This window comes from Pelobates fuscus, chromosome 1, assembly GCF_036172605.1.
Source record: "Pelobates fuscus isolate aPelFus1 chromosome 1, aPelFus1.pri, whole genome shotgun sequence".
In the NCBI taxonomy this organism is placed as follows: Eukaryota; Metazoa; Chordata; class Amphibia; order Anura; family Pelobatidae; genus Pelobates; species Pelobates fuscus.
The window spans coordinates 396489450-396514411 of NC_086317.1; the positions used below are offsets into that span (position 1 = coordinate 396489450).

The 24962-nt window shown below is 38.1% G+C and overlaps 1 protein-coding gene across 3 annotated transcripts in view; it reads right to left on the reverse strand.

Moving 5' to 3' along the window:
• The window catches only part of R3HDM2 (R3H domain containing 2), a 76337-nt gene that overhangs the window by 45032 nt on the left and 6343 nt on the right, over nucleotides 1–24962 (reverse strand). For 2 of the 3 annotated variants that reach the window (XM_063427392.1, XM_063427400.1), the window contains exons 2-11: nucleotides 15459–15640; nucleotides 15221–15262; nucleotides 12761–12847; nucleotides 9873–9984; nucleotides 9685–9763; nucleotides 7977–8036; nucleotides 6582–6722; nucleotides 4354–4462; nucleotides 3447–3542; nucleotides 3017–3045 (exon numbers count right to left, since the gene is read on the reverse strand). In XM_063427392.1, coding sequence (XP_063283462.1) covers nucleotides 3017–3045; nucleotides 3447–3542; nucleotides 4354–4462; nucleotides 6582–6722; nucleotides 7977–8036; nucleotides 9685–9763; nucleotides 9873–9984; nucleotides 12761–12847; nucleotides 15221–15262; nucleotides 15459–15640 — 937 coding nt within the window. Of the gene's footprint in view, nucleotides 1–2631; nucleotides 2686–3016; nucleotides 3046–3446; nucleotides 3543–4353; nucleotides 4463–6581; nucleotides 6723–7976; nucleotides 8037–9684; nucleotides 9764–9872; nucleotides 9985–12760; nucleotides 12848–15220; nucleotides 15263–15458; nucleotides 15641–24962 lie in introns of all 3 variants that reach the window. The other variant, XM_063427387.1, reaches the window with a different exon arrangement.

The window sequence follows — 24962 nt, forward strand, 5'->3', positions numbered from 1 at the left end:
TAATATATATTGTTGTATGCTTAAATCTTGTAGTTTTTTTGTGAAAAAATACATTGCAGAATTTGTCACAAAAAGTCTGCCTTCTTGCCAACTCCCCCCTGATTACTGTAAAAGACCTTAGAATTATGGGTACACGGCTCAGCTATCAACTAAACTGATTGAGCTGGAAGCCAAACTGCCTGCATTAAAAAGAATGGACACCCAGGCAGATACATAGTAAGGGTATCAATATATGTATGTTTGACTGCAGGATGGATGTAGATTGAATGAAGCAGCTACATTCTATATTAGAGTGGAAGGGAACTGTAGGTTGTGGTTGCTCGTTCTGCTCACTGTAAGAACAGCAAAGCTTGGAATCGCCCTGACTAGCAGCAGAAGTGCAGGTGTGAAGAAAAAAAAAACACTTAAAAAGGCCTTTAGAAAATCTTTATATAATGTTTTGCTAATGCCCATTGTTTAAAATTTTTTAACCAAAAAGGACACTATAGTCAGTAGATGAGTAGAATCATTACCTTCAGGCTTTTTGCTGTAAACACTGTCTTTTCAGAGAAAAAGCAGGGTTTACATTACAGCCTATTGATAACTTCACTGCCCACTCCTTAGATGGCTGTTAGAGATCCTTCCTGGGTCATGGCTGCCTAAAATGCATCCAAACATTCAGTATCTCCTCCCTCTGCATGCAGACACTGAACTTTCCTCATAGAGATTCATTGATTCAATTAATCTCTATGAGGAGATGCTGATTGGCCAGGGCTGTGTTTGAATCATGCTGGCTCTGCCCCTGATCTGCCTCTTTGTCAGTCTCAGCCAATCCTATGGATCAGGCTACCACTTCTGATGATGTCAGCAGACAGCTTGTTTTTCTGAGGGAAACAGCATGTAGATCTACAGCTTCAGGCTTGAATACAGTAAGATTTATGGAGGCATGAGGGGCTAGATGGTGGTTTTAACACTATAGGGTTAGGAATACATGTTTGTGTTCCTGACCCTATATTGATTCTTTAAAGGACCACTATAGGCACCCAGGCCACTTCTGCTCAATTAAGTGATCTGAGTGCCAGGTCCACCTGGTTTAACCCTGCAGCTGAAAACATAGCAGTTTCAGAGAAACTGCTATGTTTTCATTGAGGGTTAATCCAGCCTCTAGTGGCTGTCTACGTGACAGCCATTAGAGGCCGCTTCTGCAATTCTCAATGTAAAAATCACATTGAGATGACGCCAACGTCCATAGGAAAGCATTGAGTAATGCTTTCCTATGGGCGGTTTGAATGAGTGCGCGGCTCTTGCCGCACATGAGCAGTCGGAGCTGACATCGGCAGGGGGAGGAGAGGTTACCAGCGCCGAGTGAGCCCGGTGCTGGATTAAGGTAAGTGGTTGAAGTGGTTTTAACCCCTTCAGCCTAGCGGGAGGGGGACCTAATAACCCTATAGTGCCAGGAAAATTAGTTTGTTTTCCTGGCGCTATAGTGTTCCTTTAATGCTCCATGCAGTTAAAGGATCACTATAGTGTCAGGAAAACAAACTTGTTTTCCTGACACTATAGCATCCTTAGGACCCCCCCTCAGGGCCCCTCTCCCGAGGCACTGAAGGGGTTAATACCCCTTCAGTTACTTACATTAATCCAGCGCCGGGCTCCCTCTCCTCCCCCGCCGTCAGCTCCCGAGTGGAGCGAAATGCGTGTGCGCATACAAACAGTCCATAGGAAAGCATTTCTTAATGCTTTCCTATGGACATTCTGCACGCTGGATGCGAATTTCGCATCCAGCATTGCAGAAGCGCCTGTCAGGAAGACAGTCACTAGAGGTTGGATTAACCCTGCAATTTAAACATAGCAGTTTCTCTGAAACTGCTATGTTTACATCTGAAGGGTTAAAACCTGGGGGACCTGGCACCCAGACCACTTCATTGAGCTGAAGTGGTTTGGTTGACTATAGTGTCCCTTTAAATATCCTTGGTGTGCAATATTTAGCCTATTTGGCTGCTTTCCTCTGCTCACTTAAACAATTAAGCTGTAGCAATCCATATCCAAGCTGCAGATGGTAGTTGAAACAGATATGTAGTGAAATCCTTCCTTGAGTATCCTCTTCTCATGCATGTTACTTTGGTTGCAGCAGTTCAGCTCACTCAGTGCAGTCACTAGCTGGTCTTTTGTTAATGGAGAGTCTTGTGTGAAATGGGAGGTGGAGCATTGCAAAAACTACAAACATTTGAGCACTCAAAAGAAAACAAACAGTATACCAATGAGGCCCAAAAGTTATGTTGGTGCCTGGAGTGTATCCTTACATACACCGCACACATTGCTTAAAACTCTTGCTAAGAAGTTTCCACACACCAAAAAAAAAAAAATTTATAACGTGAAATTGGAAACCGTAAAGCCATTTTAGTTACCAAGCACAAATAAAACAAAAGACAAAAAAAAATTAAAGAAATTAACAGCAGACATCAAAAGTCATATTTTGACAAAAGCCGTGAAGAAATGCAGCAAGGAACCCTGGCCACAAACAGAAAGTAACACTTCAAACAATGTACACTGCAAGAGTAACTGCACTAGCAGCCATGCGAGGGGGGAGAGAGGTATCAATGACCTTGACAAAAAAATAAAGATACTTCAAATACATAACATAGAAGGTACCTAAACAATTGTCTCCTTTTGTGAGAGATAGAGGTAAAGCCTTCTCTGTAGACTCTGTTGGTTACATTAAGGAGGAAGGAGGAAAGACATTTAGCAAATTTTGCCCTTTTAAATTTTATCAGGAAAAAAGAAAATGACACCTGCCCTGCTTACTAGCCAAATTAATATATAGACATTTTTATCATCCCAAAAAAAATGTGGTTTTTTTTTTTTTTTTTTTGTTTTTTTTTACACTTTATGCTTATTATGCATTATCATTTTTATTTTCTGAATTAGTGATATTAAGAATAGGAAGCAACTTAATTTGTTAGAATCCAGTTCTGTAATTTTAAATTGTAGGAAAAATAAAAATAACATTTGGAATTGTATGAAAATATTGACTTACCTATCAACAATATGGCCATTCTGTGCAGACTGATGGAAAGCAAAAGAGAAACAGAGACTTGTTAGTGACAATGTTTAAGAACACACACCATCAAATGTATTTCTATTTTCTTCACCAACACACCTAAAATGTATTGCCTGTTATGTGCTAATCAAACTGCTTGTAAAGTACATGCTTTTTAAGTGATCCAGATGTGGCATGGTTGTTATCAAATATTTGAAAGAACTTGCATCTTTCCAACAAACCGCTGCTATGGTGGTTTCCAATTGCTTAGATAACACTCTGCACTTTTCAGGTTGCAAAATTTGTGTTGCACAGTGTATATTTCAACAATCAATTTGAAAGTAAATAAAACCTGCTATAGTTATAACAAATTGAAAAAAAAAAAAGTTACCCCCCAAATATAAAAATTACCATTCAAGGCACTTACCTCTCGGGCAAAAATCCTTTCCCGTACCCGTTGATATTCTTCCTCGCGCTCTTCTATTGACTTGCTCCGCCTTCCATCTTGTAACGGAACTCTGATCTATATTAGATTTACAGAGAAATATATAAAAAGTTGCTCTGAACAGCAGTGATATTTAATGCTATATTATGTGTTAGATTTTAAATGTTTATTCAGTTCTCGACAGATCAATGCTGTAGATATGCAAAATGAAGGTGGGAAGGAATAATAAAGCATGGAAAAATAAAATACTACCATGTTACAAAGAGGTAGACAGCTCCTACACATCGTAAAGATTTAATTGTGAAACTGACTTAGTATCCTCCTAACACAAATGATAAAGAGTGCCCCAAGATCTCTGATTATCTCAAATATCGTGGCCCACAATAAATAATTTTTTGTCTGAAGGTCGATCCTAACTAGGACATTGTCAGCATCTTATCAAGACTTAACAGTACTTAGAACCAGCCTCTGAAAATGTAACTATTCATTCTTTGCCATTTCTGTATTTATCCTCACTGATTAAGCTGGGCTGTACCTCCTACCTAATGATAATATGTGGGCAAATATAGCTCCGCGTGGAGCCATCCAATTACAGTACTGGGAATCGTGCTATGAGTTCGAGTGCTCATGATCACAGCTCCTGCATGCAGTGATCATGCCATACATGTACTCTGACAGCTTAATGGAGAGTTATTGTTTCTCCATGTTGTCAGTGGTAAGTGTGGAGGTACCTAGACACTAGAGATGAAAATGTAAAAAACCCACATCCACAATCCAACACATCATAATTATCTATAATAGTCAGAGACGAAAGCAGATATAAAAACTGTAAATAAAACAATATTATTATTACAAATTAATGGGGGGGAAAAAATACAAGAAACTTTACCTGATTATCATCCCTGTCCATGCTGGCATCATCTCTTTTAAGGATAAACCTTTGTTGGAAGTCACAGCTCTTTTCGTCTTTGATGTGCTCCGAAAATCGCTGTTCAGGACTGAAAGCAAATGTTTGTCACAATTAGAAGACATGCTATTCTAGCAGGTTAATACAGTAAGGCAAATATTTTTCTGTCTCAGTTTTATAAAGTCCTCCTTCAGGACTATTGTGAGAGAGAGTTTGCAAAACAGATACCAGGCAGTAAGAAAAGTAATTAAGTAACATCAAAAAGAAAAGTCAGTCAGAAACACCAAGCTCCTAATTATCAAATGTTATACTTGCCATCAATACAATCTGGTGGCAAAAGTTATTTAGACATATTACTGTTTGACAAACAGGATTCAGCAATGTTGTGGTTCATATAAAAGCTTTAAAAAGCTGAATCGTTGGGAATAAAAATCACGTTTTAACTAAACACCTGTGTCATATTTTATGCTTTACACAAGATTGATAGGAGTCACACTGCTGGGCAGCAGCTGCTAACGGTCTTTATAAGTTCAGTCCATCTCCCCTTTAAGATGAAATGTCACTTCGTTTGCATTTGGGTTTAACAAAACCCAAATGTAAACAAAAAATTAGCTCAAATATTATATAATTGTATTGAATAATATATTATTATTTATTTTCTTTAATTTGATGTAAAAATTTTGTCAGACATACAGACTTCCTCGATAAAATGTAGAGCGTGCATGTGCATTTTTGCAATTTCTTTATTAAGAGGCATACAACAGGAGGGTAGAATTAATGATGGCATGAGCAAATGGAGGCTATTTTTTTTGCCGTCTGAAGTTTGCTCTTTGCTACCCCATGATTGATAGACTGTGTGCCACAATGTTGGATCACACTGTGAATTAGATTTTTTTATTACATATTTTGAAAACATGACCTTCCCAATGAAAATACTGCCAGATTATAAAATATAGACCTATACTGATAGATATACATATGTGCAGGAGAACTTCATGGCATAATATATTTATATTCAATTTATCTGAAAGTTATTAGTGCATTTTATTGAGGACCAGTCCAGTTAACAGCTTGATTAAATGCCTATTCCAGATACATATATGGCAGGATCAAAGCTTGAGGACCTGCTCTGAATGGAAAAATATCAGTCTCTTTCTAGAAATAACATTGATCTAGTATGTGGCACACGTGGTTTACTACAATGGCTTGTGAAGTATTACCTTACAAAAGAAAATGTTAAAATGGATATAAACCAGTATAATACAGACAAATTCAATGGGAATGTTTAGACCCCTATAAAAGCCATATGAAACAAATCTATGGTGTAACTAACCAAATATAAAGCTGTAATATATACAGCGGGAGAAAAAATATATAAAAAACATAAAAACAGCCATCATGATATCAGAACCATATTTACATAGCTACAGTGTGTTTGGGGGATTTTTTGGCACACAAAAATAGCCATTAATATATATAAATATATATACACTAATATTCTAACTTTATGCTATCACTTTCCCAATGCAGCAAAGAAAAACTCACTTAAAGATGAAAAAAAAAAAAGACTATCGAAATGAATAAATAAATGACACAAATATGTCATAATAATGTGTTCCTAAATAATAAATAGCTACATATGAATAGAGGCCATATGCAATATGTATGCATACATTACAATTCAAATAGTGATAGCAAAAGCTATATAACTCTATAAATATAATGTATGCAATTCTCTTCTTTCAAAGCTTCCATTTATGAGTTCGACATATTACAAACAAAATGCTATAGCCTACTGCGCAGGGTTCTCTATCAAATTGTAAAAAACAAAGGTGCCTTATTGTATAATGTTTATAGAAACATAATATGAAGATTAGAAGGGCCTCTGAAAAAACGGTTTGAATTACTGCACAATAAATAAAGTGAAAGCCCTGTAAAACATGACACCTAATGTATACTTGCTGGTATATGTACCAGGTTTGTATTTGGAAATGACAAAGAGCAGCATGTTTTAAGAAGATTATTATAGTCGTTTTTAGAAACATACTTAATTCCATTAATCCACATATAAGCTAATGCTATGGAAAGAAAGGGGAAAAAAAGAGATGAACAAAGAGGTATTTTAAATAAAAATTAAACAAAACTCAAATAAGTTACAAATGTATAAACAAAAAAAAAAAAAAAAAAGCTAGCATTGGGTTGAAGCTTACATTCGCGTGTTACTGGTTTTATTGATGATCACGGCTTTGCCCGTTTGATCTACATTATGATCCATGCCAAAGTATGCAGCAGCACGGTGTAAAAGCATTCTGTGATATGAGGTCATCTGTGGAAACTTCTTAAACTGATTGCTAGATGGAAAAAGAGATACAGAAATAGATACAGTAACTTGAGAGGTAAAATAAGGCTGTCACCAAAACAAAAAACACTTGTAGGTTCAAAATATGAACACACACTATATTTATTATACAATGATTGTTTTGTAATGTTATCCTAGAATAGATGGTAGAATAGGACGGCTGTCACTTACTAAAAGTTTATTATAAGACTATTTGCACTGTTTGAGAAAGGCATTTATAAGGTTGAAATGGTGCTACTCTGGCGACAAAATGGGTGTTATTTACGAAGCAGTGAAATAAAAACTAAAATTTTAAAAACTAAAACCTTTAGCTTCATTTTTTGAAATATAAGGGGAAGGCTTAAAGTTGCAGATTTTTGTTTAGCAAATTTATATATATATATATATATATATATATATATATAAAATATAAACAGACTCAAAAATGTGTGTAATTTGTTGTGCATGTTCTTAATTTGGGTATTTGAAATCTTGGCTTGCAATGGTTGCAGATCGAAAATATGCAGCTATTGCAAGCCATCCCCCATTCTTTCTTAGTACATACTTTGTGTGGCTGTCCAATCAAAGATTTCTCAATCGTTTACTCAATATAGTTATATTGCATCTCATCAACAAGTCTTTGCAAGGCAGATGCTCTGGGCATTTCACCATACAACAATTCCTATATTTGCTGTATGTATTGAAGGAAGTCTGATTAACAGCTGAGAAGGTGTAAATGTTTATTTAAAAAAAAAAAAAAAAAAAAAAATAGATTTGTATTAAAAATTTAAGCTTTTTTATAAAATGGAGAAAAAATAAAGAACAAATGTTTCACATATACAGCACTACCGCAAGCAAAAAAGTTTTCCTTTAAGATAGCATGTAAAGCAGTGGTGAGTGGTCAATAGACAAGGTGTACACACACACACACACACACACACACACACATACATATATTTATTTTACAGTTAAGACCTTTAAACGTCAGGGAGAATCCAACACAGGGTAGAGCATGAGTGTGCTTCATTTCAGCTTCAGTAAATTATCTAATTGAAGTCACTATTTGCCTCTGTTCAGTTAATTCACTTAAATATTAGGATTAATCGTCAAATTCTATGACTTGCTACAAACTGGATTATTTGTTACAAGGTGGAGTTGTATTGATCAAAATACTTACACTATAATCTGTTGTAAGAAGGAAAAAAATAGCAAGACAATATTGGAGTACTCATGTCAGATTTCACTACACATCTTGATGGGGACTTACCTATTGTCATTAATAAATTCAAGAATTTCTTGTTCTAATTTTAGCAGCATCATTCTGTCCCTACAAAAATTGCACATGGTTACTAAACCTGGTAATGAATTTAAAAACATTTGGTATCAGTCGAAAAAAAAGCTACTTCGGTTCATGTGGTACTCATGAAAAACAGTACACAAAATAATCATAGATGAATAAAACATCATACAAAATTACATTTTGGTATTTTAACACTAAACACAAAGTTTCAAGCACGCACAACATAAAACAGCATAATATATGAAGCAAATTAAGCAAAATAAATTGACATGAGTTTTGATGAAACGGTTTGAGCAATTTGGCAAAATACAACTGGCTGAGGAAGCAATACAGATTGCCTATAATAAATTGGCAAAACTTTATGCACATTAATAATAATATATATTTTAAGTGACACGATATGATGGCATTTAGCGAATGTGTGCAAAAACTAAAAGAATTAACAACTAAATCTCAGACAGCCACTAGAGGCATCCATAGTGATAAATTTAAACATTGCATTTTTTTCACAAAGGCAATGATTACATTCGTCATTTTGCATTACAGGGACAAGTGTCATCATACCAAAACCACTACATTAAGATTTTGTGGTTTTGTTGCTGAAAGAATGCCTTCAAAATAGACCTGTCATAAGAGGTTCACTTTAAGTAGCAGATTTAGGGGCAGCTATAAAAGTGCACAATGACAGAGACAAAATTCCAAGGATTAAAGGAAAACTCCCTCCACCAGAACAACACCATCTCATAGAAGATATGGGTTGGGAGATTCTTTATGTGAAGCTTTTTTTCAGCAGGTAAAACTTTTTCCAGTGGAACAATCCCAAAGTAAAGCCTGTGGTACTCAACACAGCCTCCCCCTACCAAAATCACCCAATGAGAGAAATAGAACATACAAGCACATGTTGCGTTAAGAGGCAGTTTGAAACTGTGAGTATATGTGGTCTAATATTTCATGGCTGGGCTGTTCTTAGATACTTTCACTTCACAATAATAGCTCTAATAATTGATAAGGGGAGATCTAGTAGGGCTGAAATTTCACAAACGTGATTTGATTTAAATGTGTCATCCTTTGACAGTGCTATACTTAAAGTCACTGAGCTCTTTAGTAATACCCATAACACAGCCATGAAATCCCAATTGACTAATATTGGCAATGTGCTGGATTGTATTCACCCATTATCAATGGATAAGGCTGAAATGCCTGAACTCAAAACGTAGTAGGGGGATCCATATTTGCATAGTTAAAGACCCATTATTCATTGCTTAGCCCGCAAAATTATTTTAAACTTTATTTTTATTTTTTTACTTACTCAAGAAGCGATATTGCAATGAAAAGTTTACTTTTACTTTAAAATACAATTATGTAGGCACAGCACGTTAAACATTTACTACAAGCTTTTCAAGTGTAAATGAAGCCATGGGCCAGATATGGCTCAGCAGGGTTTATACAAAAGCTTCAAAATACACCCAGAGAGTCTAAAATATTGCATCTGTCCATCAATGTTCATCAAGCAAACTATGCTTCTAAATGGTGTTTGAGCTCCACAAGATATTAAATAAAGTAAAAGTAATAGATCATGAACAACAAGCTCAATATTTCATAAAACATCTAGTTTACAGTAACAAAACAAAATCAAGCCAAGAGGGTTCACATCAATGAGAATTTAATGTATTACCTTGGGTTATTCTTCAGTGTGTTCACTAGAAATTCATGTACATCAATTCCCGTAGAATCAGTGTATTCTTGGCTAGAATCTATAAGAATTCAATGAAAATAATAGCTTAATATGCTAAAAACTAAAATCTGAACCTTCAAAGGTTATGTGCAGTTTGAAATTATATTTCTGGAAAGCGGTCTACAAACCTCTGGACAACATTTTCTTTGGCCCCTTTTCTTTACTTTTATCTTCCTTCTCATCTTTGCCATTTTTCTCTTCCTTATCAGATGGACAGCTGATATGCAAATGAATAACATCCTGAAGAAAATAAATAAATAATTAGAATATACTCAAACATTAACCCCTTAACACCGCAGCCAAATGTACAAGTTGTGAACGAAACAAAATGTAAACAAAACCTGGCATTTGCGCTATATGTCTGTCAAACCGTAATTCACCTCTTTCATATTAAATGCACCCCCCTTATTATATATCATTTTATTCAGGGGAAACAGGGCTTTCATTTAATATCAAATATTTAGCTATGAAACATAATTTAATATGAAAAAAATGGGAGAAAATAAGATTTTTTTTGATTTTTTTCGTTCTACATGACATTTTAACTGTCAATGTCATAATACTGTTTGCTTTTACTGCAATAAAATACACATATTTGTATTCAGCAAAGTCTCACGTGTAAAACAGTACCCCCTATGTACAGGTTTTATGGTGTTTTGGGAAGTTACAGGGTCAAATATAGCATGTTACATTTGAAATTGAAATTCGCCAGATTGGTTACGTTGCCTTTGAGACTGTATAGTAGCCCAGGAAATAAATTTACACCCATAATGGCATGCCATTTGCAATAGTAGACGACCCAAGGTATTGCAAATAAGCGATGTCCAGTCTTTTTTAGTAGCCATTTGGTCACAAACACTGGCCAAAGTTAGCGTTCGTATTTGTTTGTGTGTGAAAAATGCAAAAAACGCAAATTTTGGCCAGTGTTTGTGACTAAGTGGTTACTAAAAAAGACTGGACATACCCCATTTGCAATACCTTTGGTTGTCTACTATTGCAAATGGTATGCCATCATAGGGGTAATTTTCATTCTTGGGCTACCATAGGGTCATAAAGGCAACGTAAGCAATCTGGCGAATTTTAATGTGAAAAAAATTAAACACCTGCCTTATATTTGACGCTGTAATTTTTGAAAACACCATAAAACCTGTTCATGAGGGGTACTGTTGTACTCAGGAGACTTCGCTGAACACAAATATTTGTGTTTCAAAACAGTAAAAAGTATTGCAGCAATAATATCGTCCCTGTAAGTGCTGTTTGTGCGTGAAAAATGCAAAAAACGTCACTTTTACTGGCGATATCATGGTTGTAGTACATTTTACTGTTTTGAAACACTAATATTTGTGTTCAGCGAAGTCTCCCGAGTAAAACAGTACCCCCCATGTACAGGTTTTATGGTGTCTTGGAAAGTTATAGGGTTAAATATAGTGCTAGCAAATTAAATTCCCTATACTTTCGGCATGGGTGGTCAGGCAGGTCCCGCTAATTGTAATTAATTAGGATACCTAATTATGTAAAATTATTACATAAATATATGTGTAGAATTAATATATTTATATATATACATATGTGTATATATACGTATATATATATATATTTTTTTTAATATTTTTATTTATATATAGGTATATATAGTGATATATATGTATATATTTATGTATATAGATATATATATTATTTCGTTCTACGTGTATTTTGATATAAATATATATATATTAATATCACAATACAGTTAGAACGAAATAAAACACATCTATATATTTTTTAATATTTTATTTTTAAAAAAAATTTTAATTTTTTTTTTTACGTATTTACATATTTATTTTTTTTATATTATTTATAAATATATATATAACAATAATTATATATATATTTAATCAGTATCAGTCTACGTGTAATTTGATATTAATATATATAATTATATATATATTAATATTAAAATACACCTAGACGGTGTATGTGTGTGTATGTATATGTGTATATATATACTTAGATCATATATATATATAATTTTTATATAAAAAATTTTTACACTTATTTAACATTATTTTATTTAATTTTCAGCCAGCAGGGGGACCAACTGTCATTACAGTTGGTCCCCCTGCTGGCAATGCCTGAGCCAGCTATACCGGCCATGTGATTGTGAGGTCCTCGCAAGGACCTCACCCTCACATGACCGGGAGGGACCGGAGGAGGCAGATCTGCCTCGGGGGGGTTCCCTGGGAGTCCCCCCAACCGCGATCGCCGGCGTGGGACCACCGGCGACCGGGTAAGTTAAAAAAAAAACGGCGGGCGTATATTTACGTCCTGCGGCGTTTAGAGCCGCTTTTAAAAGGACGTAAATATACGTCCGCCGGACTTAAGGGGTTAATGAAAAAGATTTCATGACCGGAGCAGACAACGTGATTTCAGTTAGCAGTTAATAAATATGGACAGGCACTAAGGATGTTTGGTTCAACTGAAGTGAGCGATTACAAATTAAACATTGCTTACTCCATAGATGCCCCAAATATTTATTTTCAGAGACAAGTTAATGAAAGAGCATTACATTTTTCAAATAGTATACTTGGGCACTGTTTAAAAACCCACTGAATGTAGCAAGCCACCAACTTTTAAATTTGCAGTGCTTCAGAGAACCAAATCCCCAATCTTCATTTCTCATATTTATGAAACCATGCTGGGCTGGAAATAGGGCACCACTAAGCCCACATTAAATGCAAAACTAACAAGTGACTGTTTCTGAGATCTGGGCGGAATGGGCTGTATGTGACACTAAATGCAGAGCTTAACATTTCAAGTCCTGTGCTAGTAGCCAGGCCTGAAATGTTACTCACCACTCCAAGCCTGCAGGTTCCATAGCACACTCACCAGTGGTAAGTTTCTACTTGCCAAAGCTGATTTTTTTTGCCAATGGCTAGTGGAAATTGTGGGCCTTGCTACATGGATTACATGCATAAATGTTTGAAGGTGACCTTTCTTTTACAGACAGTAAGTCTACTTTAAGTTTAAAATTTACCTGAGGCTCTAAAGGTCCATCCACAAATGGTCCAGATGATTCTTCACAAACAGCTAAGCCTCTGACCAGCTTTAACTTTGAGTTAGACTAAGGAATAAAGATAAAATATTTTACCGGATGAAAAAAATTATAAGAAAAAAATTACAAGTCAACCATACACTTAAATCCAGGGCTATCCACCAAGTCCAACTTAGCTAAAGGAACACTATAGGGTCAGGAACACAAACATTTATTCCTCACTGTATATAGTGTGTTATTTACCATTCAGGTGGTTTGCGCCCCCACCTCTCCCCCCACCTAGAAAATTTTAATTCACCTTATTTCCATAGGGAAAGCATTGGAATGGCGGAAAGCGGTAAGGAGGTGGGATGGGGGCAGGGCCAAATGCCCTTTTTGCCAATCAGCACCTCCTCATAGAGATGCATTGAAGCAATGAATCTACGAGAAAAACGCAACATCTCCATGCAGAGCGAGCAGCACTGCCCCAGGAAGCACCGCCAGTGGGAATCTGAGGAGTGGAGCTGTCCCAAGGGAGAAATGTAAACACTGCCTTTTCTCTGAAAAGGCAGTGTTTGCATGGAAATGCCTGAAGGCAATGATTATACTCACCAAAACAATTACATTAAGCTGTAGTTGTTCTGTTTCCTATAGTGTCCCTTTTAAGAGGTTAATCTAATCATTATAACCACTTTAACTGAAGTGGCTATAGTGGAAGCACCTGAACTGTATAGCATTGCATCCTGAAAGGGTACCAGATCAGCGATATCATTTTGTTTTTGGACTGGCTGTTTAAATTTTATTCAAGTTCTGTGTGTTGTGTAGCAATGTGTAAAATTATAGAAGCAGTGGTAAAATTGTTATCAATTTACAGAGAAGTTCCACGGTTTCATGAGATGAATGGAACTGCTCTTGATGATAAACCACTTATAACTTAAACCCCTGCTGTGACTTTAAGAAAAAATATCCTTCATGGTTTGGAAGGTCTAAATGAAGCTGCAGGCAGACCCAATAAACATTACACAAAGGGGATCTTTGAAAGGTATAGAAAGGATATGTGTGTTTCAAACCAAAAGGTTCCCTTTAAAAGGTTATGCATTCTCCTGAATTAGATTGTAGGGCCTGTGGGATATATAGTCCTGGAATCTACAACAAGTGAGCTCTATAAGTATTATTGGAAAAATATATGCAACAAAGTCCATACATGAGCAGAATATTATGCCATATTGGCTAAAAATAAAATGGGCAAGGTAAAATTATCATGTGATAGCTATGACAAATAGCTTTGCAAAGTAAAGATGTAAAGTGGAAAAATATGTCAAAGCAGGCATTCATTTAATAACTTCTACTAGAAAAACTCATGCGCTTGGCAATTAGATTCAAATGGAATTGTGATTACTACCAATAACGGCTGCATTCACCTACATCATTAATTTAAACTGAAGTCAAAATTACAATTGTAATTATTCTCACACCCTGAAACTTTTCTGACTCTATATTTGGGTGATGCATACACCATATGTACAAATTAGAGAATACCTTTTTTTTTTTATAATTGCTGAACACACTGCCAATTTTGGATACCAATAGGAACTTTGAATGTTGGATTTCTACCGTTAAGGCCTTTGACTAAGTGCAATTCACATGTCTATGGCTTTTTTTTCTGCCAAGTCAGCCATCTTTGACGCCCTGCTCTACAGAAGTATTTTTTTTTTTTTTTTTGAAGGATGAAATAAAGCAGTGAATATAATGTTAATTCCTCTTCTTGGGTTGATTTTTTCGATCAAATAAAACATTATGGCCAAGTGCAACAGTCTTACATGCTCAGGGTAAGAATACCCATAGACCATTTTTTTTGGTCTGTGTTAACCAAGTCTAATGAGATTAATAATATCATCTACATGGGCTTATACTTGATGTGCACTGGGTGGTAGTACAGAATCAAATTTCTTCATTTTTATGGTCGATTAAATGTGGCAAGTATTTTGACCGATTTAAAAGGAAGAAAATCTCTCCTGTAATATAATGCTATAGCGTTTCTGTAATGTATTAAAAATGAAAACAGAGATACTCGAAAGGTAGGTCCCAAATGCTGGAGAACTAGAAATCTCACAGTGATTTGCAAGTCTTTAGAATGGTAAGAACTGTAACTAGAAAGTTATAGAGTGACTGAAAGTTACAAGATTTCATTATTGCCCCAGTAAATGTCAATGTTCATGACACAAACGCAAGTAGAGCAAAAGTGCTAAGAATGACAGGTGTTTTAATTGGATCAACTGACAACGGCATACAAGAACAGAACACACACAGAATTTAAGCCTATTCTTGAGTTAGGGTTGAGCAAAACTGGGCTAAGTATTGCTTGTCCCTGCTCTAATGCCTTCTGAAATTCGATTGGAGAGAGTACAAGTAACAAGTGACTGTTTCTGAGATGTGGGCGGAATGGGCTGTATGTAAGTGTACCTTGGCTCTTTTCCTAGCGTGTCCGTGGCTTGGATTCCGCCTCTGCATCATTGGAATAGATTTATATAAAAAAAAAAAAAAAAAAAAAAGAATTTAAGATAAATGTAAATCGTATGAATAATTAAAAATATCATGCACAGGACTACAATCTGAACTACATTTATATGCTCAGTTACACAGTCAGATTTTTTAGAATGACTCGCATAGAAACAGGAATTAACCCAAAATATGAAATAACCTGAGGTTCTTGTCGTGAGTTTGGCTCATCAGATTCCTGCTCCTCTTTACTTGATACAGTCTTACTTCTATTGACAGATTCCTCAACCAGTCGCTTTTCCGACTCTTTCATGATTTCTAGAGTTTCCTGGGTTGTGTGGCCATGGGACATCTTCAGCATAGCACAGAACAGAAAATAATAACCTGTGAGCAAACAGAAAGTACAAGATGAGCACCTACATAGAAAATAAACTAAAAACAATTTCATGGTAGATACATCTTTCATAAGGAGTTAAAGCTCAATTTTTCCATAGTGAAAACACTATAGGCCAAATCACTAAAGTGGTCATTGTGCTCAGAGTAACTCTTTAAAGTTTACAAGTCAGAAAACTATTACAAATACAAACTACTTTTATCCTTTGCTTATATACCCAACAAATCAAGGAGGCCAATCAGTGGTGTATTTTGGATTTGTGCTGCCATAGGCAGAACTAAATTCTGGCACCCCCAAATCTAAATTTGCCCCCTCTAATTTGTGTCAAGGCGACTTTTTGACAGACAGACACAGGCCCTCATTGATACATGCACTGACATACACAGTCATTGGCACACACATATAGTCATTGGCACACACATATAGTCATTGGCACACACATATAGTCATTGGCACACACTGTTTAACCAACACACGCTTTCACTGACAGACACACTGACACCCACTCAAAGACACACACTGACAGCTACAGAGCAAGAAGAGCGGAAGGACAGCACTTCCTTTTCGCCTGGCAAGAATATAGAAGCTCGGGGTGGCGTTTTTTGGCGCGCCCCCCCTGAAAGTGCCGCCCTAGGCAAATGCCTTGTGGTAAATACAGCCCTGAGGCCAATATCTATTATAGCCTACACATAACCCTTTAAAAATGTAGATGCTTGTAATCAACATTTGTATAAATCATGCAGTTCTAAATTAATCAAATTGCCCATGGCGTGCAGGAAAATGGGAAACATTTTTGCACAAGCAAACTACTAAGTAAAAGTTTCTCCCCCGTCCCTCCCCCATTTTTCGGATTGGCATATATGCAAGAATGAAAACACACAACTGGTTATACAAAACAATTTAAGTTGACTACCAGGATGCTATGGTAGAGCACCATTTAAAGAATCCCTACACTTGTGCAGCAATCTAGAATAAGGCATTCATGATTCGAGAGGACCTTGGAAAGATTAAAGTGCACACAAAGTGTGTTGGTTGTAGTGATATAAAGAGAATTAGCCACAACCTCCACAATTTACAATAGTCACCAAAACAACTTTAGTTAATTAAGCAGTTTTTGCCTCTGAAGTTTCACTGCTCAATTCACTGCCATTTAGGAGCTTAATCACTGTTTTTGTGCATGCAGTCCTAACCACACCACCCTTGGCTGTGACTGACACAGCCTGCATGGAAACAAAATGGTTTAATTTTTAATCAGATGTTAACTTACTTTAAAAGTTTTTATCTCTTGCTCTGTAAAACTTAACTTGAATTACATACAGGAGTCTCCTGCAGGGTCTAGCAAACTGTTAACAATAAGAAATTCTAAATGAAACATAATTTGCAATAAAGGAAGTGTAAACATTAGATGCCTAATTACTAGAAGTGTAACTAGGGCCGCATAAACAAATATTTAATCCATAAATGGCTGAGAATTAAGCAGGGAGACTGCAGGGGCATGGTTTATACACCAAAACTGCTTCATTAAGCCAAGTTGTTCTGGTAACTATAGTGACCCTTTAAATAAAGTAAACAAATTGTTACGTTAATGGCCAGTGGTAAGATCATTTATATAACTTGCCTACTGCCATCAGACTCTCCCCTAGTCTTCAATCATTTAAGAAGGGCCTTAAAACCCATCTCTTCAGGAAAGCATATGGCCTCCCAGAGTAATCTCTCCCTTACATACCTGTCTCTTGCTCTCTCCTATGGGATAGTGCTTTGCTCTCTTCTCCAGCTCTGCTTCACTCCTACCTGATATTTCCTATCCTAATGTCTCTAATACCCCACCTCCTATAGACTGTAAGCTCATTTGAGCAGGGTCCTCTTCAGCCTATTGTTCTTGTAAGTTTTCTTGTAATTGTCCTATTTATTGTTACATCCCCCCTCTCAAAATAGTGTAAAGTGCTACGGAATCTGTTGGCGCTATATAAATGGCAATAATAATAATAATAATAATAATAAAACCCATTTAAATTAATAAACAAAGCAAATGACCATATGTCCACATGCAAATTGTCCCTCATCCTTCTGCTGCAATGACCTTCAACTCCTTTTGCAGATCAGAATGAAACAGCAATATGAAAATGTTACAGCATAAGCAGCCATGCATCACAGCATTGTGAGATATAATGTACCTGTGAGAAGATCACATTACCAATCTTAAAACAGAGATACTTTAAGCACCAAAACACTATATTGTAAAGAGAAACTATCACTTCCACAACAATATTTTACCAGCACCTTTTCCATGCAACCACCTACTCTGCTTCCAGTCTGGTCTTCCTGCAGAGACACTATAGTCACCAGAACAACCACAGCTTAATGTAGTTCTGATGTCCACTGCCTATCCCTGCAGGCTTTTTAAAAACAATGCAGTGTTTACATTACGAACTAGGAACAACTCTAGTGGCAGTCACTCAGACGGCCACTAGAGGCGCTTTCGGTGTCATTGCTGCACAGTGTGCAGTACTTTCAGAGTCTCCCCGCTCTACATGGAGGCTCTGAATGTTTTCCATAGAGATGTACTGATTCAATGAATCTCTATGAGGAGATGCTGATTGGCGCAGTGTGGTACTTTGCTGTGAATGTGCAATAGCTTCCCAAATCATACATAGAGAATAATACATAAAGGAAGGGTCAGCCACATTGAGAGCGGCTGGGTGTGGGGGAAAATAAAAGGGGGAGTAAAAACCTTTCCTATATGGTAAGAGGGGGATCAGTTACCTAACAAGACACACATCTCACACACTCAAAAATTGTGTTATTTTATTTTACATCCACCCAGCCTCCCTACCTTTGGGAGGAGCTGGAGTGGATCCTCTCTCTGGAGTCCAGTGTGGTTACTCTAATCTTCCTGCTCTGCCCTCTGTGTTTAGTGATCCTGGCTCGTGGAATCACAGCAGGGCACAGCTCGAGGGAGGAGAGCAAGATGATAACAGCTCCCTCGCCGCCGCCCACTTGCCTCCATTCACCTGATCGACACACTGTTACGTGTATGGTAGGCTGAAAATAGTAAGCTGGCACTTTCAGACAACAATGCCGCAGCCTGCTACTGCTCAAACTAATGTGGAAGCACACTGAGAAGCAGAGATGGGCTGGGGTCAACTGGGGACACGCATTCAATGTTAAACCATTGAAAACTGTTTAACACGGAACAGAGGGATGGCGCCAGCACTTTCCTGTGTCTCAAGAGTGGTTTATAGTTGAATATAGTATAAGTCTACTGTATAACTTACTCCAGGTATAACATGTTTGTTTCCAGAAAAAAATTACACAATTAATGTTGTTTTCCACATTTTGACACAGCTATGTCAATATGTGTAAGACTGCAGCAGCCGACATGTGTGGCATGTATGTAAAGGTTTAGTAAATGAAGTGGCACGTATAAGCGTGGCAAAATCTAATTGTCTATATCCGAGAATGATTTCAAGCATGTGCATGGAGAGCTAGTGTGTGTGCGCATGAATGCAGAAGTGTACTATTTCCAATCCTACCACGATCCGAGGAGAAAAATCACAACACCAAATGCTCATTAACAACCAATATACAAATGGTCCCATTTCAAAGAACTAAAGAAAGAAAACAAGATATTAAAGTGTTGGCAGGAATTTAAAGGAAATATCAACTGTGAATCACGTTCATGAATCATTCACACACAGGATTCAATGCACAAACACACAAAGTGTAGTCATATCTATAGCTAATGCAATGTCGATGGACATCAAAGCAAACCGAATTGTGGGGTAAAAGGTAGACACTAATATAAATCCCATCATGCTGTCAGCCTTAAAACTGGCAAAACAACAAGGGAATGGTCTACCTTTTGAACAGTCCTTCACTTTAATTCAGATAAATACCAAAAAAAAAAAAAAAAATAGAGGGTTGCATTCAATCAAATAAACCACAGGGTGCTGACCAAGTAGGAGTCAGCATACCCCAAAAAACAGATATCATAAGGAAAAAAAAATCTCAGGCACTCACAGTGAGAACTTTAAGCAGATTTAATGGACACCACAACGTTTCAACCTGTTCCCAGGTCTTTATCAAGCTTACTTAGCTTGATAAAGAACTGGGAACACAGGTTGAAACGTTGCTGTGTCCATTAAATCTGCTTAAAGTTATCACTGTGAGTGCCTGAGATTTCTTCCCTTTTAATTCAGATTTAGTCTCCAAACATTCAATGGCCATTTGTTTTTCATATGCTTAAGAATTAAAGAAAAATCATTTGTTATATAGAAAAATTAAGTATGTTAAGCAGCAATTCCTTGAGAAGAGTATTTTAACCTTCATATCACGCTCACACTCTGCATGCATAATGTAAGAATGCACTGTCTGAATGGGTTTACTCACTAAATGGTAAATTGTGCTCAACAGATTTGGAGATTGTATCTGATTTGAAAAATTGGGTCAAAATAGAAGATTTGGAAAATTCTTCCAATATTATAATTGCCTCAATTTTGCAACTCGGTAGTCCATAAACCACATAATTTAATCATGCTCCTGCTTCCTAAATGCCTAATTAAGAAGATAAAATAGAAATTTTATCAAAAAGATTTTCAAGAGTGAATATTTGGGGGGTGTGTTTCATTGATCCTACAACAAATAATGTTAATAATTAATTGAAAAAGTTGATGACTGAAAACTAAAAAAAATTTTTTTTTAAACTGAATAAGTATACCAAAGCAGCTGTATTGGAAAAATTGTTATTGTTTCTTGGCTCGCAGACTGAGCATTATGAAAAATATACTGCAAACTAGTAAGTTTTCAATTATATTACTACGGTTGTCATGAAAATTAACTACATACACAGTATACTATAATATGGAATACAAAGAGACTTATCTATACAATGATCTAGCACTAGGATGAGAATACAAGTAGACCAAATGGAGGACTTTTTTTTGTTTTCAGCCACATTTTGTATCTGTTACATTTTATAATGATTCTTGTGACTGAAGCTCCTGGAAGTGTTGTAACTGGTTTGTCGTTCTGCGTGGGATCGGTGGTGATAATGTGCTAATTATTTTGATAGCGCTATTTTAAGCTGAACTGAAGGTGAAAATAAAACCAGAGATTTTCATCACATTTTTTCACAAGGGATAACTAAGCAGAGCAGAAAGCAAGGGGCCTGTTTCACCGTACTGAATGCCTCTGCCTTGCACTTTCATTAAGGATTTTCTAAAAGGCAGGATGTTTTATCTGTATGAATGAATCAGCCCAAGTCCCCCAGGTCAGCGTGGGAGGCTGTGGAGGAGGAAGGAAGACATGATCAAATCTGACAACAGCGTGCAAGAGCAAATAAGCACTTGGAGACAGGGGAAGAGAAGGGTGAGAACCAGGTAAGGCAGAGCTTGACAAATTTGTTTGGAATCTAGTAGCCAGCTAAAAAAAATTAGGAGCCTAATATTTTTTCGACGAGTAAAATGCAATTCTTAAAGGGACACTATAATCACCAGAATCACTACAGCTTGATGTATTGTTCCTGGTGTCTACAGCTTGTCCCTGCAGGCTTTTCAGTGTAAACACTGCCTTTTCAGAAAAATGGCAGAGTTTACATTCCGGTTTAGTAACACCTCTAGTGACAGTAACTCAGACAGCCACTAGAGTGTCCTGGGACACTGCTGCACCACATGCAGCACCCACGTTCAGGGTCTCCAAGCTCTGCATGGAGCAGCTGAATGTTCCTCGTAGAGATTCATTAATTTAATGCATCTCTATGAGGAGATCCGGATTGGCACATTTGCTGCGCATGCACAAAGGAAGGAAAGCATTGGCTTAGCTGAGATCATAAAGATTGATAATCTCAGCCATGGAGCGGCAAAACTGGCACGGAGTGGGGGAAAAAGGTGAGTAAAACACCTTCCTTATTCAATTAGAGGGGGCTGGTGCCTAAATGCACGCACACACTCCCTCCCTCTGATAAGAGGCTCGCACGCGCGCAGACACACACTCTCTGGCTGGCGCACACACAAACTCACATTTTTGTTTTCATTGAAACCCACTCAGCCTCCCTACCTTTTGGAGAGCTGAGTGGGTCTTTCCCTGTGTGCGAGGGAGCAGTAATAATACTACAGCTCCAATCTGCTCCCTCGCACTGTTTAAAGGGAAACTCCAGTGCCAGGAAAACTATCCGTTTTCCTGGCACTGGAGGGTCCCTCTCCCTCCCACCCCCCAATCCCCAGTTACTGAAGAGGTGAAAACCCCTTCAGTCACTTACCTGAGGCAGCGGCGAAGTCCCTCGCCGCTGTCTCCTCCTCCGCGCCGCTCCTCCTCTGTATTGCGTTGGCCGGTGGGCGAGACTGATCCCGCCCACCGGCCGAGGAGACCTAATAGGCATGCGCGGCAATGCCGCGCATGCGCATTACGTCTCCCCATAGGAAAGCATTGAAAAATAATTTCATTGCTTTTCTATGGGGAAATGAGCAACGCTGGAGGTCCTCACACAGCGTGAGGACGTCCAGCGACGCTCTAGCACAGGAAACCTGTGCTATGGAGGAGGAAGTGACCTCTAGTGGATGTCTAGTAGACAGCCACTAGAGGTGGAGTTAAACCCTGCAAGGTAATTATTGCAGTTTATAGAAAACTGCAATAATTACACTTGCAGGGTTAGGAGTAGTGGTAGTTGGCACCCAGACCACTCCAATGGGCAGAAGTGGTCTGGGTGCCTGGAGTGTCCCTTTAATGATGCCGGGAACCGGAATATGACATCACTCCGGCCCCGCATCATTACAGAGAACCTGAGGGAGCAGATTGGAGGTGCAGTAAAATTACTGCTTGGAACAGATTGGACAGCAGGAGAAAAAAGTGAGCGCTAATTAACAGATGGACAGTGTAACGGATCGACGGGCACCCGGACTGGGTACCTCCGTTGAAGGATGCTCCTAGCGCTTCCTGAGGACTCCAAGCACTGCAGCAGACACCACAACCACCGAACCGGAGAAGCATACACATGCTCTCAAGCATATGAATGCTCTACATGGAGGCTCTGAACAGGAAAAGCATTCAATCAGCTTAAACTCGAGGCAATCAGCATACAATCCAATTCCCCCAATAACGAGACGACACTTCGTTTTGAGGTCAAGCAGAACTGACTGTACTGGCACATACAGCCTCTTTTATTCACAATCCACAAACATAGTACTGCCCACAGGGTTTTTAAATACAACCAATGAATCCTTACAATACACACAGACACTCCCACACACAATCCTCCCCACTGCCTGTGATATGATTACTGAACACAATGGGTAATGTAATTATCACAGACAGAGAATTACAGTTTTATAAAACATATCACAGGGACCCCAAAACATGCAATAACCCCATAATATCTTTAGAACCGGGGGATCTGGGTGAACCACATATCCAAAATTCACCCAGATCCGTTCAGTAGTTTGGAAGATACAGTTTAATGCAGATTCCGCAGAACATATACAGGCTATATGAAAAATAATTACTGTATAATGTGTCCCCTGTTTTATAGTTTAAAACTACTGCACGATGTCTTTGTGCACCAAATACCGGCGAGATGGCACCGTGTAGAAAAGTCACAACAGTGTCTGTGAGTTAAAATGGCCGCCATCCATTGTTCTCACCATGTGCCTCTGATACATGAAATGGTGGCCACCCAGTAACTCCACAGTATGTCCTCAGATGGTTCTTAAAGGGCAAGTAGCAGCATAATACAATATAATATGCCTAAATCAGTTCCTAGAAGGGCAATACATCCCAGGGCCATAGTAGCAGGGCAAGAGGCTGGCAAGCAGTCCTCTCCAGGCACAAGTGGTGGGGCTGGTTCCGCCACAGGCAGCAACCCTAGAAAGGAGATCCCTCTAAACCCATCGAAAACAGAGATAGAGAACAAAATAGAAGAAAGGGCTGAGCCAACTCATATCACATGCTTTATAAAAATGGAACAACTTATTTATTATATATGATATTCCATTTTGATAAAGCCCTGAGTAGGGATTGACCGATTATTGGTCTGGCAATATTATAGGCTGATATTATGTATTTTCAGCAATATCGGTATCGGCCAATACCGATACTGCAGACCAGGGCCGCCATCAGGGTCCTGGAGGACCCGCAGCGGTCCTGGGGGGTCCAGCAAGCGCTTACTTACCTTCCCAGCAGCTCCCCTGTCTAACTCTCGAGAGTCAGAGCGTTGTCACGGGTTACCATGGTAACGCTCCGCGCGGGGGCACACAAGCCGCGAGAGTTAGACAGGGGAGCAAAAGGGAGCTGCTGGGTGGGTAAGTAAGCACTTGCTGGGTCCCCCGGGGAATGCCATATACCCCCCTCCCTGGCCAGGTTAGAAGCAAACGCGTTTGTGGAATTTTAATTCTGTATTGTAATAAAGAGTCACTTCCCTTGTGCCAACTATCTTTTATACAGTTGTTTTTACCTGGCATTTTTAGTATCCTGTACTTTAAGAAATCCAAGGTGGAGATCATACCACCAATGCGGTTACCAAGGAACAGTTAAGCCTGCTCTTTGCTTGTGAGTACTATTTTAGTTATTTTATATACTGTTGCTTTTATTTGGTGAGCACTATTCGTTGTCTCTTTATACCATCTTTACTGAGTGTGGACCATACCCCAGATTGAAGAGACTCACAACATATGCCATAAGCGGGGATTATACCGCTGTACTCCCCACAAACTAGAGCTAGCTATAGCTCCATTAAATGTGAGTTTATTCCCATTTGTTTCATCTACAAATATATATATTGGACAGTTCATATTGCACTATTTGTTCTTTTTATCTGTTTTTTGTCTTTCATATAAGTGGATTCATCTAGATAATCCTCTCCTGATCTCTCCCCATCCCTCTTGACTAGTGTCTCTGACTGTCTCTCTGCTGTTTCTAACTGGTTGGCTGCCCACTTCCTTAAACTAAACTTGACCAAAACTGAAATTCTGGTCTTTCCTCCGTCAAGTGTTGTTACTCCTGTGTCTCCCTCCCTCCAAGTCAACGGTGCTACCATCAGCTCCACCACGCAGGCTCGCTGCCTAGGTGTTCTCCGACTCCGACCTCTCCTTCAAGCCTCATGTTCAATCTATCGCCAATTCCTGTCATTTCCATCTCAAAAACATTGCGCGCATCCGCCCCTACTTAACGCCAGATGCGACTAAGGTGTTGGTCCATTCCACTGTCCTTTCTCGCCTTGACTACTGTAATCCGCTTCTCAGTGGTCTTACGTGCTCCCAACTTGCGCCGTTACAGTTCATAATGAATGCGGTGGTGAGGCTCATCTTTCTGTCTGCCCGCACC